At 37.5% G+C, this 19,029-nt stretch overlaps 1 protein-coding gene across 3 annotated transcripts; it reads right to left on the reverse strand.

Annotated features, from left to right (window-relative positions):
• Positions 1–2,850: 2,850 nt before the first annotated feature.
• Positions 2,851–17,557, reverse strand: LOC579407 (calpain-15). 3 transcript variants are annotated; one of them, XM_030980802.1, is made up of 13 exons: positions 17,526–17,557; positions 15,511–16,763; positions 14,667–14,875; positions 13,668–13,851; positions 12,547–12,697; positions 11,937–12,003; positions 11,196–11,321; positions 10,430–10,582; positions 9,811–9,969; positions 8,759–8,970; positions 7,703–7,860; positions 6,863–7,041; positions 2,851–6,287 (listed from the first exon to the last, which is right to left on the reverse strand). In XM_030980802.1, exons 2-13 carry the CDS (start codon positions 16,753–16,755, stop codon positions 6,113–6,115), a joined length of 3,018 nt encoding a protein of 1,005 aa, XP_030836662.1. In that variant the 5' UTR covers positions 16,756–16,763; positions 17,526–17,557; the 3' UTR covers positions 2,851–6,112. The 3 variants fall into 3 exon arrangements, with proteins under 3 accessions (XP_030836662.1, XP_030836660.1, XP_030836661.1); XM_030980800.1 differs by having other exon boundaries at positions 17,457–17,557; XM_030980801.1 differs by having other exon boundaries at positions 15,511–16,755; positions 17,457–17,551.
• Positions 17,558–19,029: the final 1,472 nt, after the last annotated feature.

A 19,029-nucleotide genomic window follows, 5' to 3' on the forward strand; every position in this document is an offset into this window, starting at 1 on the left:
GAGTTAAAGCAGGACTGCACTACTTGTAGCTACGTGTGCCCTCTATATAGCAAACAATGCCTAAGTGGTACCCGTTGGTCCCCCATGATCCCCTTTTTCTTATGTTAATTGAGAGCTGATTTGATGAGATAACCACCTGTCAGTGACCATGAAGGGAGGTCTAATCCCTCCTGGCCAAACTAGTGCAGACAGGCTTTAAATAATGAAACCTGACCCGGGTCTAAGGGGAGTATAGCAGCCAATATGACTTCTACCAAGGTCCAAGTTATTGCTTTTTCAAGTTTGACTTGTTAAAGCATAATAAGCTTGGTGTACATGCAGTTCAAGTTTATATCCAGTATTTTGTTTGAATTTCAGGGTAAAATCAAGGCCTTGTCTTTTTTATTTCTTTTTTTCCCTTCTCTTTAGTATTTTAGCCGTGCATATTGCATAAAGGTATGTTGTGCAGCACAGCTGATTTATTGAGAATCTCGTACAGTATTTGTAATCATTTCATTTGCAATATCTTTTTTCAGGACAGGCCAAACCAAAGCATTGCTTCATCCTGTTAATTTGAATAGGAAAAACAAATACAAGTACATTTTTTGTTGTCCAAATGTGTGGTAAAGAAAATGCAATTTTGAAGTTGATTTTGAGATGATTTCATCTGAATATGCTGATCTTATCATTTCAAGATATAAATAACATTTTTTGGTATTAAAGACTATCCTTACTTGACTGGAGTCCATCGTAATGTGATTAGTGGAAATGGTGTAGGGAGTTTTTAAATCCCTCAAAGAGATTTAGAAGAAAAAAATTCATGTTAGTGTTGATTTTCTTGTAATAAATATCATTTCCTGAATGTCCTCATCTGTAATATCTTACAATTTTTTTGATCATACCAAAAGTTCATATACTGTGAAGCAGTGGTGAGGTGACAATGATATTAAAAAGGGAAATAATTTGTGGCTCACAATGTTTGATAATGGTAATGCAATGTTGATGGGTTTTTTTTTAATAACTTTTTATTACACTTTTATGGATAAAGGGGAACTCTGAAATTTCCCTTTTTCATAAGGCACTCCCTTCAAATGTTCAGGAAAAACAAAAAGCAATTGTCCCAAAGGCAGGACATTGTTGCTGTATTATCTGTAGCTATGGGGGCAAAAATTGTTCTTATCCACAGTGTTTTTGAGTGTTGATGGAGACATCAATTGATGTATAAGTTGTTGCTTTTGCTGTAGTATTTAATTGGTGAATGTTATGGAAGATCAGCTTTGTACTGATATTAAATGAATTAATTTGACTGAAGAAAATACATTCCATTAAACATCATCTGTAGGTTTCATTTTGTAACATGACTTAAACACATATAACAGGGTGCTCAGGTATGCACAATGATATGTCTGTCTTAAGCTGTAATTATATTTAACTACCGGTAGTGGTATAGCATGGTCCAGCTATGGAGGGGGCTTTGATGTCATGGGGGGGGGGGGGAGCACCGGTTTAGTAGGTGGATGAAATGTGAATCAACAGGGCTATTGAGTATGGGAGAGTGCGGGAGTTGGTCATATCTTTTTTACAATTGTTTTTTCCTTACATTTTCACTCTCCTTTGGCTTCATCTTTTTTTTTTTGAGGGGGGGGGGGGGGATTTGCCCTACTTGCCCCCCTTCCTGTATGTATCTATGCCACTATAACAAATGTTGTTGAAGCAGAAAGCCAAATTCAATTGTTCTCCACCAGTGTGTAATTATTTTCATTTCATTTTCATTCATCACTGTACTGCTCTTATGAGATTTTAGGGTAAAAGATTCTATAAAGACTGTAAAGATACTTGTTTCATTCTTTGCTTTTTATTTCTTGCCTGACAGTTTAAATGAATGTGCATACAGATGAAAAGTCTTTTCTTTGATGTAACGGTAAACCCTTTAAAAAATTGCTTACAACAATGTGGTTAATTCCGTTGAAGAGTTTCAGTTTCAGGAGTTGTATGTTGGTTTATTTCCAATGTCATGTTATATTCTTAATGTATATTTTATTCATTTTCAAAATGGATTGCATGTTGTGATAAGCATAAAGATGCCAAATATTTTTTCTTTTGCAAATAATATATACATGTTTACGTATATATACATATATACAAGTGGTTTACTTTCTTTGAATCTCATATTTATAATTTAAAGGAATACTGGATGCAAAATTTGTTCTTTGCATCTAAAATATAAAGGCTACATGTGATGTCATGCCATTGTTGGCTAAAATCGAGCCTCCAGGTTTGGGAACTTTATGAGGTTTGATAATGCAATTAATAATTTTAATTATCTACATGGAGTTTTAAGATTCTTTCAATTTCTTTCAAGACATACAGAAATGAAATGGAATAAATATATTTGATTTATGAATGAACAAAAGTTTGAAAGCTGCATTTGTTTGTAGACTGAATTAATTCTCGTTATTCAGAATGATCATTTAAATGATGGGAGACTTATACATGTATTTTGAGTTGCCAACTTTTTCAAGACATTCCCCCTCCCTCCCTCTCTTTTCTCTCATTCTCAAGGGTATACAATTACAGTATTATTTTCCCATCAAGAACTTCATAGCTTCTGGGGCTTTGCCCTATTAAAACACACCAGACTCTGAGGTTTTGCAAGTAGAAGAGATGGAGAGAGAAGGAAGACAGTGGGGGGGGGGGGGGGGGGGGGGGAGAGGGAGAGAGGGAGAGAGGAGAGAGAGGGAGGGAGGGAGGGAGAGAGAGAGAGAGAGAGAGATGGAGAGAGAGAGAGAGAGATGGAGAGAGAGAGAGAGAGAGAGAGAGAGACCGGCAGACAGACAGAATTTATAATAATTTCACAACTTCCTGTACATATTTCCTGTCGCAGTACTAATGATCCATCTTGAAAATTTTAATATTCCAGTGCCAACATAATATTTATCTTTACGTACAAAAGTGACAACCATAAAACCATTTGTTGATTATGCAAAAATACACAATACACAAATTTCTATAGCATGAAGGGAATCTTTGGTAAAACATTACATCAACAAGCGGTGAGATAACAAATACATTGCACATAAAATCTAAGAAAGCAAAGTGAAACAAAAGAGAGTTATAGCTGATAAGATGAGCATTTGAATGATCGAAAGACAACAGTCTATTTTACTCTGGAGATGCCCAGGATGCAAAAAATAGCATCCTATAGTCTTTACTCTTAAAGGTACTCATTCATACTTCATTATTGTCAGACCTTGCTTTTCATATTGGTGAATACCAGTATTGCATATAATGCTGAACACACATGTGAAACAGCTAAACGACTTTGACTAAGATATCAAATACATTGTACAATGAAAATACTATCATATCAGTAATTCTGAACATGTACAGTATTGTATAAATAGATCTATATGAAGTTACACGTTTAATTCTTCTGAATCTGATAATATCTGGATAATGATATAATACGATTACATATAAAATCTCAAAACAGAGTCAACATTTACAAACTACATTTTATTTCATAAGTATATATTAAGTTGGAAATCTCTCATATAATTTTGTTGCTATATGAATTTCCTCCTCATTGGCAATATAAAACATCAGAACTAAGATTTGAATAATTGCATAGGTTTGAGGGCTGAACTTTGTAAGATGGCAGCAAAGAAATATGAATTGAAAAATAAACTTATAAACAGTAGATTTTAATCGCAACTTATTTCGATTTATATCAATCACAACTATGTACATGAGAGATAGGAGACTACAAACTTGCGGTTGATTGGAGGACTTGGGATTGATCTGAATCAATCGCAAGTCTTTATTAGACAGGGCCCAGTACTCAACTTTATCTGTTATTATTACTGAGCTGACTTGTAAAAAGTCAAAAAATCCTCATGGAAATAAATAAAAAAAGAGCATACAAAAATTGCATTTAGCAACTAACATGTATGTACTGTAAACCTTAGATGACCATGAACAATAATGCTAAATATACTACTCATTGCAGATGTAGTACCGAGAATAATATCGCTAGAGATATACGTTTGTCTCGCAATGTAGGGTCAACAAGGGATCTAAAAGATCACGAAGCAGCGGCGCATGAAACGTCGTGATCTTTTGAACAGTCTGCATCACTATCAATACAACTACTTTCCAACATCAAAGCGCACAAAACTTTGCAAATATGAAACATTATAGAATTTTAAAAAAAACAATACTGCATACGGTTTACATCACACATTCAAGCACATGAAGCACCTATATAATAGTACAAACCTGCTTTAGTGACCAGTGACCACCTGTATAGAAAGACCACATTTTTTGTTTTCTTAAAAAATGATTTCTCAATGAAATATGTTCTTGGTTAAATAAAGACCACTTATCTTGTCTCCCTCGGGTGGTCATTATAGACAGGTTTCGCTGCAATGGCTACATATAAACGTTAGATGACACATATATTTTTGCACAGATTATCGGCGCATTTGCTATAATATACATGTACAACACCTTCTTAACTTTCTTCCCCTGTCCTGAAAAGAACTGCCAGCACTTGCATATTACCTACATAATTAATTTTCAGTCACTCCAATAGTTCCTCGTACAGCAAAACAGAAGGTTTTCTATGATTCGTAACTGTGAATAAGATTCATTATCAATTTAAAAAAAAATTGGACAGTTCACAATGCACGAATGAATTCAAAGTACTAGTACTGGATCAACTGCACAAGCAAATTAAAATGAGACTTAAAAAAAACTTTGTAGGGCTTTGTAGAGATGAAGTACTCTAATATTACCCTTTATAAATCTAATTGCACGTCTCTGAATGTTTCTAATGCAAAGCTATATATATATATATATATATACACATATGTCTCAAATAAACTAACATTCATCTCCAAACTCAAGTATATACATCCTCTTTTCAGCATCAACTGAAACATTATACAAAATATCTGAATGGCCGGTACAAAATACTTGCAAGCTACAAAAATACGCTGCAGAAAGTATTAAAAATACTTACCCTAAAGTATCAAAATATATCTACAATAAAGTGATTATGTGAATACATAGCCTGGTATGTACATAACGGTATATATATATTGTATTGCTTCTGCCTTTCAATAATTTGGAGGCACCAAATCGCATTTCATTATGCAGATTGTATATGCCGAGTTTTTAAGTAAGATTCTAAGGTATTCCCTGCTAGTCCATCAATTGGTAATTAATTTAGAACCCTGCGGTAGGACTTTTCAGACCTTATAACTTGAATATACAATATGCATAATAATGTATAAATAATCATACAGTAGTCACTGTAAGAAATGGAACTCGCATTTACAGGGTAAAAACAGAGCTGCAATAGACGTAACATAAAAGGGTGGATAGCATGAGTATTATCAGAGGAATACATTACTGATCCGAAGACATGAAGAAGATTGAACTTATTAAGAAGCTATGAGATGTTTTATGCAGCAAAGGCAACATATTGCTATACTGAGGAAAACAAAGTCTTTTGCCTTCCTATGAATATTTTACACACAAACCTGCACAACTAGCCCACTGTACAATGACCAACATTACAGTGACCATGATATGTGGACACAGTTCACACCATGTTCCAATGCCTATTTTGATGGCACAGATAACTAAACTAGACAGGTCATTGCCATCTGATTCAACTGTTCATTACTGTTTCAAGCAAACTCGTCATATGTTTCCTTTGCTAAGAGCATTGTAAAGGGACAAGACTGAATCCACCAATTTAATATTCAATTCCATTCAATTCAATATGATGATTTGTGATGTTATGGTGTGTGGCAAAGTGTGAATTTGATTCATATTGGTCTGGGACTATGGAGGCCAGATATATTTTGGTGAGTTTCAGCAGTCCAGATGACATCCAAGGCTGAAGGTCCTTGCAGTCTGAGAGATGGTGGTTGGTGTGATGGTGAGCTGGATGATATGATGGTGAGCTGGTTGAACTAACGTTCTATTGGCCTTGGACTGTGCAACCCTGAGATGTCTTTCGTGAGTGGAGGCTAGTTCAGTAGTCCAGATGGCGGCCGAGGCTGAAGGTCTTTGCTAGCTGAGAGACGATGGGTGATGTGATGGTGAGCTAGTTGAACCAACTTCACATCGGCCTTGGACTATGCAACCCTGAGATGTCTTTCGTGAGGGGAGGTGAGTTCAGCAGCCCAGATGGCGCCCAGGGTTGGAGGTCTTTGCTGGCTGAGAGACGATGGGTGATGTGATGACATATTGTGTACGTTGTGTCCACTACTTGAGTTAGAACTGTCAACACTTGCCTGCAGGATATAAGCAAAGCATTTTATATGTCTGGTGTTGAGTTTTGTTCAATGAATTCATTCAGAACTGTCGATGATGATGATGATGATGAACAGCATTTGTATAGCGCCATTTATCTGCAAAAGCATTCAAAGGCGCCGTCTGATTTAAATACAAACCACCTTGTACATCAACCTGAGATTCACTATGGTGAACAATCTGTGAGACAAGCATATCACTTGATATACAATAATACAAATATTTAATTATTAAGACATCAAACATTTGTTTGACTCGTTACTAGTATCTTCATTACAAAATGGTATTTGTGAATTAAGTAGACAAATAATATGAAACTCGTACAACACATAATAAAGCTAATTAATGTATGTGTGCCCATTGTGTGTTTATTTGTGTAATTAAGTTTCTATTATTCATCAATTTGTCTTTGTATCTACTTGGTATTTCTAGTGTTGTTTTTTTCTCTCTCTGCATTTGCTTTTTTTCTCTTCATATTCCATACTGTATTTTGTATTATTATTTGTATGTTTTTATGATTATGGTTAAATAAAATATCTTGAATTAATAAACTGACCTGTGTAACTTTGGTACGCAGTCAACTGTAACAAGATCCCCTCTCGTCGAGGTGACATTGAAGCTTCCATTGCAGTCGCACTTGATGTGAACGTTCGAGTCTGGTCGACGATTCTCTATCACGATGAAGATTCCCGCCCATCCGTGGTCCAGATAGTAGCATGTCACACCATCTCGACCCTGTCATCAATACAGGAATGTAGACATAAGGCATCTATCCTCATAAGCTATGCATGGCTCCACGCCAACGATGGGCTAGTGCCATTTGGTAAGGCACTAATCCTCATCACCAAGTCAGTCAGAGAGGACTTATAGCCATCATTCCTTGGTCGCCCACTTACAAGCATACTCATGGTTTCTTAGAAGTCAGGTAAAACAAACCATCAACCCAAAGCGTGCCCAACTTCAAATTTTAAGTGGTCATAAATAAAAAGAATGTTAAAATGTGGGGGTCATCATAAATTTTACAAAATGTGCATTTGGACCTGGTCAAGGGTTTGAATTAATAATTCAGTTGTCACCAGAGAATGTACCAAATCCCCCCCCCCCCCCCATCCCCCAATCCTAAAATATGACTCCTTAAAAAAAAAAGTCCCTAAACCTGTGGTCCAGAAGATAAGTCTCCAGTAAATGGGTACATGGCAGGAGTTAATTCCTTAAAGTGCTCGAGCGCTGTAATGGCAGCGCTCATAGTAATATAGCGCCAGGAGTGGCAATATGCCAGACTTGAGTGACTTCACTATTATTACTTGTTTTTTAGACTCATTTACAAAATGAAGATTAAAACAAACGAAAAAAATTCACCAAGTTTTGATTCACAAAACAGCACTTAAGGTCTCACCTCGTGTCTCTTGCCTTTCTGTATTGCCAGCTGTATTACAGCATCAGCCAAACATCCATTGGAACCCGTCATATGTCTTGCTTCTATAGGCTTTGCGCTGTGTATGGCCAGTGTGTAGTCGTGTGCGCTGCTGTTGCTGACTGCCGGCTTAGATGGACCTAGTAAAGATCATACAGACAGAACATCGCACTGTAAAGCTTTGTTACAAATCTAAATGTAAGACATGCATTTTATGAGAAGACTGAAAAAACAAAAATCCAGGATTTAAAACATAGGGGCTCTGTAGCACATTATATTCGAGTGCAATTCGAAACTGCCATGCTTTCCTGGGCCCCGTCTTACAAAGATTTGATATCAATTGCGCAGCTATGTACATATTACAGGAGACTGTAAAGTTGCGATTGATTTGGATCAATCGTAACTCTTTGTAAGGCGGGGCCCTGGTGATTTGGAAGGATTAGTGGTAGTGGTAGAAGTAGTGAAAGTAGTTTGTGGTGGCTCTCATGGATTTTGACATCATTGAGTGTCTCACCAATAACAAATCTTGTCAATCACCAGGATAAGATCTCAGTTTTATGACCAACATGTTTCCATCAATCACCCCATATGGGAAAGTCAATATTTTACATTTCCATCACCTAAGACTATCTGGGAAACTAAGGGTATTTCTTGATGGGACTACGGGTTTGCTGTGCGCGAGACATGTACACCCATTAATTGTATTTCCACCAAGTCTGGTGTCAGCGAATTATGACCTACTGCACATGGAAACTGACTACCATCTCCCTTTAAAGCGGTACTGCACTACTTGTAGCTACTTGCGCCCTCTATGTAGCAAACAATGCCTAAGCGGTACCCGTTGGTCCCCCATGATCCCCTTTTCCTTATGTATATTGAGAGCTGATTTGATAAGATAACCACCTGTCAGTGACCATGCAGGGAGGTCTAATCCCTTCTGGCCAAACTAGTTCAGATAGGCTTTAATATTCTGGAAACAGCAAATTGCTATTAAAAAGAAAAAGAATGTGGATTAACAGGCCCCTGTTGACTGCATACCACTTGTTGGTTGTCCAGTCTTCCAATGGTTGAAAGCAAGAGGTACAATCACATAGATCCCCGGGTCCAGGAAAGCACTGCAACCTACAAACGCCCGCAGCTGACGCTTGCAGAAGGTCATGACCTTTGACATGCCCCTGGTCGTCATGCCGATGGCCTTCATGACGATTAAGGCCAGGTCCAGCGGGTTTCTGGATGCCTTCTCCAGCCTCCTAAGAATGAAAATTTGGAAACAATTATCCCTCCAGTCACTTAAACAATGGTTAATTACTTCAAAAGACTAGCTGAGACAGGAAAAACACATAACAAACTAAGCTTACTCTAAAAAGTTTCCTGAACTTCCACACCAAAATAACATGTGCACCCACTCACACACTAGCTATACCCGAACAAGAATTACGAAAGTATAAACACACTAACAAAAATGTATACAATAGAAGACCAAAAAAAGATTATTTGTGAAATATTCAAAAAATTGTTTAAAAATGCTTTGAAAAAATGGCTATTAAAGATTGCACCAAAATGCATCTAGAATATTAAACAGAGGTTCCTAGACCTCAACCACCCGCAAGGGACGGTATGCTTATAATATTGCACATCGTTTCATACTCCCTCAAGGTAAGGAACCCATTCAGTTAGTACTTCCAAACGACAACAACACAGGAGGACAGAAAAACATTGCATAGCACTGAACTATAAAAATTGTTTTAAAAATTACAAATATACCATGAACAATGAACACATAAACTCTTTATCCGCCTCAGTAAACTCATCGAACAACAGTGACTGCCATCCATTGTCAACTTTTGGCACAAGTTCTTTTGACAAAGAGACAACAATGTGTCTGTGTAAATGGACAATGTTCTGTGTGGTTACCAGTCTTTAGTGGCACTCCACAGGGCACAGTGTTAGGCCCTCACCTTTTCCTACTCCACATCAATGACATCCAATTTGAATGTACAATACAGTTAAAAAGGATGTGACAGTCTAGGATTTTGGCGGCCATAGCAGATAAAAAGGTCAAAGTCAATAATTGAGATTATTTCACATACCTCCACGTCTGGTAGAGAGTGAAGTCCACTTCCGTGGCCTCTGTGACCTTGAGGATGATGACCTTCATGGGTGTGGCCGAGGAGGGTAGGAAAGTCCCTGCTACCCTGTTTTCAGACCACTTGGGGCGAACCTTGCAGATGTCTATGCAGTCAAAATACCTTATTGGAAAATGAAGAAAGGGGTAAGACTTTTTTTACAACTTGTTTCAATAAATAAAAATTGTAATTTCAATAAATAGCCATAACTCAGTGTATATTCAATCCCAAGGAACATCCATAGCCACATTGAAAATAAAACGAAAAATAAAACTATATAGACAGACTAATGTTCATTAAAGTAAGCAAAACCTGAAATGTAATCACATGGGGCTAATTTGTTTATAACAAAACAATAATTATAAAAGCAAAGCAATACAAAACATTATCTAAATACATTTACAAGAAAATAAACCTCAAAGTAAACACAACTAATGCTTTCAAAAAGAATACAGGTGTTGAAAATATATGAAATATGATTTATTGAAAAGGTATTCTACCATGTTTTGCCTCCGATGGTCTTTCAAGTCATTCAAATCTTGAACAATTTGTATGAACTCATATTAGGAGAAAGATTCCTTACTTGATCATGTCACCGAGTGACATCCAAAATATTCCCTCGCTTGCACCATGGGCCATGAGGGCTTCTTTCATGACGTCAGTCCATAAAGCCGAGCCATCGGACCACGCCCCATTCCAAGAGAAGTGACCCCAAGGATTCCGCAGCTGTATCAACCTGAGGATGGGTAAGTCAATTAAAGGCATCGTTTAGCAATGTTAAATCTGAGATGCATGGCCCTGTGTGTTATCAGTGTCTGTGATATGGTGTAATATTGAAGCCCTAAAAAAATTGCGCTTCCAAATAATCATGAAGTGCCTCAAAGAAGTAAAAATCTTTAAGTGACCGGCTTTTATACTCATTTTTCCCAATAGACTGTAGTGTTATAAAAACCGTTAGGAAAACAAAAAATGAAATTTCGATTTCCAATTATAAATATCTTGATGATCAGACAGGCGATCGGCTTGTAAAAGTCATGTGATTCCTGACTAAAGGTTTACAATTATGATTGCAGCATGAGCTAAATCCAGGATATTGTTTCAGAATCTGAGGCAATGTTACAGAGTCATTTTAATCTACAAGAAGGACTAGCATGAGGTATTTTGGACAATATATTATATAGAGAATTTTTTATTGGGCTGAAGTCTGCGTTATGTGTTGTCACTTTAAGTTCAGAACTCCGCAATCAATTTGTTAACATGAGACCAAAGTACCAAATGAACATTACATATACAGGTTTCTCTGTATTATATTCACTGTGACGGTAAAAGCTACATGTACATTATGTTACCTCTTTCCACAGATGTCCTGGATGTCGAGCACGGAGTATGAGTGTCTTGGTCTCAGTCCCACGTCTTGGTATAGCTGCGGGTCAATCTTCATGTTACCACTCCCACAAGATGCTCCCATCAGATAACTACCATAGATGTACATCAAAATTATTTTTGTTAGCTTTTTTTTCTCCATCCTAATCTGCTGAAACTAACAGTAGCAATGATTCAGTCTGTGAAATTCATATAACATAATAATCTGGGCTCTAAAGGGGCTGCAGGTCCTACATGATAAAGCAGTTTTGTAACTGACAGTGCTACCCTTTATAATCAAATCTTACTGATAGAAAAAATAAATATGATTTTTCAATTGAATGTATGAGTCTGTAGTAGCTTACTTTCACTTTACTCTAACGATTTAAACATTTCTCTTTTGGACATCTCTCAATTTTAATTGTTTTTCTTTTCTTCATCTCTTCTGCTTTATTACTCTATTGAAGTAAATATTAGAAGCCTAGAGGTGCAAGGAATATTATGACACTAGAAACAAATATGCATAAATTGTGAATACAGACAATAATATTACGTATTCAATATCAGTTTTTTCTTCCTTTCTTTCAACAAAGGGCTAATTACAGAGAATAAGAGTTGTTAGTACCATCTATTCACCATATGTCAGATATGGGGAAATCCCTCAAAATGTGGATGAGCATTAACAATGTGATTTGAACACCTAATTTGCTAACGTCTACAATCCTTACCCGGCTTCCTTGGCGCTAAGCAGCTTGGCCCATACAAGGTCAGGATCCGCCGGCTTTCGACCCTTTCCTGGAGGAAAATAAAGAAATGGAAAGAGATGAATGGCTGTGTGTTACCTCTGCCTCAAGGTAATAGTTAGGACGAGATCTGTTTATTGTTTAGACTGTAAACTATGTAGCTTGACACACATGCCATGGTGGTGGTGCTTAGGTGGATTAGGGTTATGACTAGGCTTATGATATGATGATGGTGATATGATGATGATATGACAAAAATTATGAAGATAATGAAAACATGGATAATACTTAATGACGATATTGAAGAAGATTTTGACGAAGCTAATGATGATGGTAGTGATTTTGATGACATTGCAAACAATGACAAAGATTTTGACGATGACAACGATGAAAAAAATGCAATTACAGTCAAACCTGCTTTAGTGACCACCTGTCTACAAAGACCACATTTGTTGTTTCCCTTGAAAATGGCTTCTCATTGACACATGTACTAAAGGAACCTGTCTTCAAAGACCACCTGCCTACAAAGACCACTTTTCATGTCTTTCTTGGGTGGTCTTTATAGGCAGGTTTCACTTTACTACAATGTACTTACCAGATGCATGTAGCTGTACACTCTCACATGGTGCACCTGTCAGTGTAGCCAGACCCTCTATACATCTTCCGGCTGTCAATGCCTCATAGCATCCACTCATCTTGGCCAAAGCTTTCTCTATCAGTGGTACCCATAGCTGCTTTCTCTTTGCCTGAAACGAAGCAGTAAAAAAAGCAAAAATATCTGGTTTAATACATGACAAGAGGAAGTTTGACAAATTCATGTTTTTTTATTGGTTATGTTTGGTACCGGCAAAAGCTGCTTTCTCTTTGCCTGAACAGAAGCAGTAAAAACATCAAAAATATCTGGCTAAATACATGAAAAGAGTACTTTTAAGAATTCATGTTTTTATTGGTTATGTTAGCACCATGTATGTCATCATGTAAATTATCTTTTTTATCATCTCCTTCCTCCTTCCTTTGGACTTTGCTTTCAAAGGCTAAAAAGTCCTGTAATTCAGTGTTACGTTTAAGAATAATGGCTATACATATTCTGAAGTTGAATTAGAAACTAACTTTGAGAGACAAATGCTATTAATGCATATTTTCAATGATATTTCGATGTCCATGTAAAATTTATTCAACAAAATATAAGGGTCCTTAAGCTATGAACAAGTAGTAAATATATGCAAATCATGATTTTGCGGCTGAATGATTCCATTTCACCCTTATTTTCAACTACGGTAATGATAATATTATACATACTACAGGAGTAATCATTAAATCTTTAGTATCCTTGATAGTGACGTCAATAGTTTGGCACATGGTAGGCATCCATGCGTGTATTTGTGGGGTGTGTAGCTTAATGACCGGCGTAGCTCCTAGAGGTGTTTCACAAAGACTAAGATCGACTTTAAGTTGGACTTAATATATGGCAGGACATTCATGCCACTAGTTGCTCTCACCATTATGAACTTCAGATAATATTTTTTCCTTCAATAATGAATTATCAACAAATGTAAATCCTGTAGATTTGTGACCATGATTTGTACGTCCCTTGAGAGAAAAATGCCAGTAAATGGTGAGGGCAAATAGTGGCATGAATGGCCTGCCATAGTTAAGTCCAACTTAAATTCGATCTTAGTCTTTGTGAAACGCCCCCAGGCTCTCGACCATACTTACCTTAGAGTACACCAGGCAGCCTTGTTCCTGGCAGGGTAGTAGATCGTCTACGAGGACCATGTCCCATATTCCATCTCGGCACAACCGCACTTGATAGGCACCTTCCGGGTTGACCTCGTGTGTGATCATGATACGCTTCAGCAGATCTGCCCTCTCGGCTAGCACAGACAGAGCACTTAGAAACCTGAAAGCAACAGCAACAATCAGCAGAAGAAATTAGCACAGATACTGCTTTGCGGAATCAAGATATGGATTGACCATGTATTAGGGCTCCTACCTAACCTTAATTTGCATTGGGAGCACCAATGTAACCATGCATGAATCCAATGTAAAGATCTTGAAATTGCGAGGGAAGGGGGGGGGGGGTGAGGGTGGCTTACTACCTAGAATTGTGGCACCCATATGTCCCTGGCGCCTCTTAGTGTCGAACCCTGTTATATTATATGCAAGTTCATTGAAGATTCTTGTAATCAATGATACTATAGCTATACATCTCCTATTGTTATATAATTATCTTATCCCATGCCCAAACTTTTCAACTTGCCCAAATACGTATTCAAGCCTGCAGTAATCTGTAATTGTGGTTTGTTACATCAACGTTCATCATTCATGCAAAAAAGTTTAACAGAAATTGAATTTGTGATATGTGTCATGCAGCACAGATCTACATGCACTAAACCTCATCCCGCTTATTTAGTAATTAATTTTAGAAACACTACCAGAAGTGTCATAGTCGAGTGGTTTAAGCATTGACTTGAAATTCAAAGGTCATGGTTCGATCCCCGATACGGCACTAATGTCCTTTGGCAAGGCATTAATCTTCATTTGCCACTCGACACAGGTGAGGTAAATAAGTACCTGGCAGGAACTAATTCCTTGAAATGCTGGAGCGCTGTAAAGGCAGCTAGGCTAAAGCCGGGGTAATAATAAATGCGCCTCGGAATAGAATTTCTAGATAGACTGCGCTATAGAAAAGCCTATTGTTATTATTATTATTACCAGCAATTTCCAAGCAATCCCTGGGATATGTCACTTGGTTTGGGGTTCCTGAACACCTCCCAGGGCAAAGGACTATCATCTCTGGCCTTGAGCTGAACAGCCAAGGGGCGTAACCACAGAAAATCCTTGGGTTGCTTCCCAGAGGAAGAGGTGAAGAACAAGGAATCCCTGGTAGGCGGGAAGCTGTCATCAATGAATTCTGTATTGAGCTACAAGGCGAGACAGTGACAGAAAGAGAGGGAAAGTTTTCATTAGTAAAAACATTAATGCTGTCTTACATCACTAACCAAAAAGTGTGTTGCATGATCATCACAGAGTTTGCAGGCCCTCTAACAAAAATTATCTATTGTGATATCATAGATAAGATATGCTATGGCCACTGAAGATAGGTTGTAATATGTTAAGAAATTGGATCTCTAAGGGATTTTAACAATAGCATTCTTTCTCCTTACTGCAGATCAACAGTAAAAATGTATCACAAAATATACTGAAAAGTGTGAATATTCATTTGCAAAATTATCCAGGGTGGTCCATGATAAAAATTCATACATGTAATATCATAACTTAATAAAGGAATATGGACTGATGTGCACAAAGCGCAGTCTCTCAATGTTTGGAAGCTCAGGTTCTTACATGCTTTCTGGTGCAATCTAGATCATATTTTAGAGCAATTTCAAACAAACTTTTTAAGACTGATATTTCAGAAATAATTTTGGTTGAGAATGAACTGTAACCGGTTGCTGATTTCCAATCCTGTCATGACAGAATTTGAAACCTATCGCTGATACATGTTAAAAACATTTGTGGACTATCCTAGTTTATCAATCGATAATGGATATCTTACCATTTTACAGGACTGTCTGATGGTATTAACCCTCTCCAGAGCTAATGCCACATCTTGTTTCCTCCTTGATTCTGTCATGACACTCTTCTGTCTCTTGAAAGCTCTCCGCTGAACGGTTGTCTCCCCATCCATGAAAGGCTCGTTGCTGCACTTCTGACAACTTGCTGCTTCATCAGGGTTCATGGTCTTACAGACAGAGCAACTCCAAACTGCACCTCCCACGGCCCCACTGACAGAAGGCCGCTGGGTTTCGCACATGCAGCACTGTACCATCTCATCCAGGTTGATGTAGGTACAAACGTGACATGCCCACTCGTTTTCCTTCGGCTGAAACAAGCTGCCATTGATTTCATCTTGAATGGACTTCCTGGAGCCACATACTTTGCACTTCTTGCAGTTTTCTTCATTGTGCAACGTACACTGCTGACAGGACCAACCTTTCCGACGAACCGCTGTCCTGTGCTGGTATTTCTTAGTGCCATCATCTGCACCGGGGTTAGGTGATGTGGGTTCTACATCTTCCTCTGTTAAGTCAATGATCCTTTCACCCAGCCCTTCTGGAGAACTCACAGGAGATGATGACGACGATGAAGCGTAGAACGGCGATTCCGGTGAAGTCCCTCCAGATGCCCCCGGGATGTCACTCTGAAGATTTAAAGGTAGAAAGGAATTATTTTCAACTCCAGTCAGTTGTTCAGGGAATGGAAACTCTGTACCCGGCTTAAGAACAGAAGGAGAGATAAGATGGTCAGGTATCTCGGTCGGAATGAACGGCTGTCGCCTGCCTGCACAAATGCCGCAAAACATAGCCGTTTCCTCATTTTTAAATGTACAACGTTGACAAGGCCAATCCTTGCTTGAAGAAGTTGCCGGAGTCTTCATTTCAACCCGTATGCCTTTGCCTTTCTGGGGCGATAAGGGTTCTTCATCCCTGGCTGTCCTTGCCTCTGACTGAGAACGTGGGCTCGACGGTGGGCTGAAAGAATTGATTATCCCTGGGATAATTTGGTCAGAGATGTAGTTCTTTGCGGCTCTAAACATTGAGACGTCCCTGGCAGGTGATGGTTGTCCTGGGCCAGGGTCACCATCTCGTTTGGTTAGATCCACTACAACAGGCTCATCCTCAGGACGTGGTGCTTCACAAGCCTGACAGGAGTTGACTTGACCAGAATTGATCAGGGTACAAATCTTACAGGTCCAACGACTGTCAGGTTCTGGTGATCTTGGGTTGCCAATTTCTTCCATCTTGCATTCTGTAATGAGGAATAAACAAAGCAAAAGAAAAATTTCAGACATCTACGGGTATAGAATCCTTATATTATACAGAATTTGAGTGTAATTTCATTGTTTATAGTATACTAATCATTGATTGTGATCTATGTATTCCAACTCATCCAATGTTATGAGGTTGTGTATTTCATTCCATGGACTAGACCAAAAACTTCAGTCTCTTATATCGACGATTGTACCCCTGAGACTACCGTCTGGCTCCACTGACCACCTCTATACAGAGTATATCATATATCATATGTGTACAGGTCAGTGAGGGGGGATTACGCAAATGTAGTCTGTTTGTGATTGACGACTCATTGTACACATTAATTAGCTTCAAGAAAATGGACAGCTGAGATCAGCTGAAAGTAAGCCCTTAATGTTTTACAATGATTTTTGACATGATCTAAACAAAAGATTGCTTTCAAAATCTCAGAAAATCTTTTTGAAAGCTATTTAATGTATATTTAAAAGTTTAGATACTGAATTCGGCATAACTTAATGAATAAGAGCACCGTTTTTATCATTATTATGGAATGATGTTATAAGGACACAGAAAACAAAGCGTGGGACTGTAGTGTAAATTGTACACACATATAAACATCTAGATCTATATAGAGTCTAGGCTTAGACGCTACATTTTATTATACGGAGGAAAACATGTTAATACTGACCGTCAGAATATTATTGTTGATGATATGTCGGTGAATTCCACTGGAAAAAAAAGGGAAATCCGAAATCACCTTAATCTGTTGTTTATTTGTAGCCCGCACCCACTGACACAGTCACACACCACTTCCCGATTCTGTATCTTTTGCAGAAGAGAAATACAAAGTATACACGTACAGTAGTTGCGATATTTCAGATATATAAATAAAAATAAATATAAAATAAAAGGAAAAACTAATTTTAGTGCAAGTATGAACAATAATTATTTCTTTACAATTATTATTGATATTATTATCATTATTATTATCATTTTTTGTATTGATTATTATCATTTTTTGTATTATTATTATCATTAGTATTATTATTATATTATTGTCATTATTATCATTATTATTACTACATGTATTTAACATCACCACCATCATCGTTTGATATCATCATTTCATCAATTTTTAAAATATGACACAATCTACAGTTCAAGTTGAAAATTATTTGTATTCAATAATGAGAATGAGAATGAGACTGAGAGCGATGAAGAATTAATCCAGACACTGTTTTAGATTGTGTATTGATATATTGAAATAGAACGAGTATGCACACCATTGTTCCCGACCCTGGACAATAAGTGAGGCAAGTACTTAAAAGAGTAAAATCCTTTTTTTTTTGCTTTTTTAAATTATCACTTTATCCAATATTAAAATTAAACAAAGGATTTATTATTCATACAGTATTCATGCAATATTCTATGCACTCCTTACTATGTCCCTTTTGCAGCCAACCTCAAATTCTGTAGAACTTTGCAGGAATTATGAATATGTCATGTATGTATAGCCTATCTGTGAAATTTAAACGTTAGCAGTGTCCTCATATTCAAATTATGCAAGGAAACCCGTTTACTTGCTAGACTTCACTGTCAGACACTATTGAGTGACTGACTGGCTTTTTTCTTCTTTGGTAATAACATACATGAAAAGAGTTGTAAAGGGTACATGAGCATTTGTCTACATCAATAACCCACTTCTTGTGATTGCCAAGATTAAGCTGATTGAATCTTTGCGCAGCATAAAACGTATGACCATTTCGGTACAATTGTCTGAAAATCAAGACTATTACTTTTGGGCTCAAAAGCCCTTAAGTCGATTTGACAACTAATAGTCATTATTTTCCCACTTGAAGACATTTTCAAGCCCCACCTTTTTTAGGGAAGTTCTAAATAAGTATTATCTTTCAAATGCAGTTGGAATTTAACTTTTTCATTTTTTGGCCTGCAAATGGGACATAGTACCTTTAAATATACACGCAGGGCGAAAAATCATTTTCAAAACACTTGAGACTAAGGGTTTGATTTCATAGTTCTTGCCCATAATTGGCTCCCAAGGCCCAGCAAGGGGGGCACATTCAGTGCCCTATCCACTTTTCAATTCCTCCCAAAGTACCCCTAATGTTTACATGCCCCCTTTTCCTTCTTATAAGCACCCCTTTTCATATTTAAGTGAGTGGCCCGCAGTCACCTCTGATAAGTGCCCCTTTTATTTTGACAAGTAGACTACCCCTTTTTCTTTCTAATAAATGCCCCTT

The sequence above is a fragment of the Strongylocentrotus purpuratus genome, unplaced genomic scaffold (assembly GCF_000002235.5).
Source record: "Strongylocentrotus purpuratus isolate Spur 01 unplaced genomic scaffold, Spur_5.0 spur5_scaffold_11, whole genome shotgun sequence".
NCBI classification, from domain to species: domain Eukaryota; kingdom Metazoa; phylum Echinodermata; class Echinoidea; order Camarodonta; family Strongylocentrotidae; genus Strongylocentrotus; species Strongylocentrotus purpuratus.

What these genes read in the sequence shown, in the direction of transcription:
- LOC579407 (XM_030980802.1), bottom strand. Translation starts at nt 16,755, where the DNA reads ATGGAAGAAATTGGCAACCCAAGATCACCAGAACCTGACAGTCGTTGG. An exon ending in GACTGGACAACCAACAAGTG is followed by an intron (nt 7,861 to 8,758) that starts GTATGCAGTCAA and finishes GATCTTTACTAG; the next exon opens with GTCCATCTAAGCCGGCAGTC. An exon ending in AGAAAGGCAAGAGACACGAG is followed by an intron (nt 7,042 to 7,702) that starts GTGAGACCTTAA and finishes TATTGATGACAG; the next exon opens with GGTCGAGATGGTGTGACATG.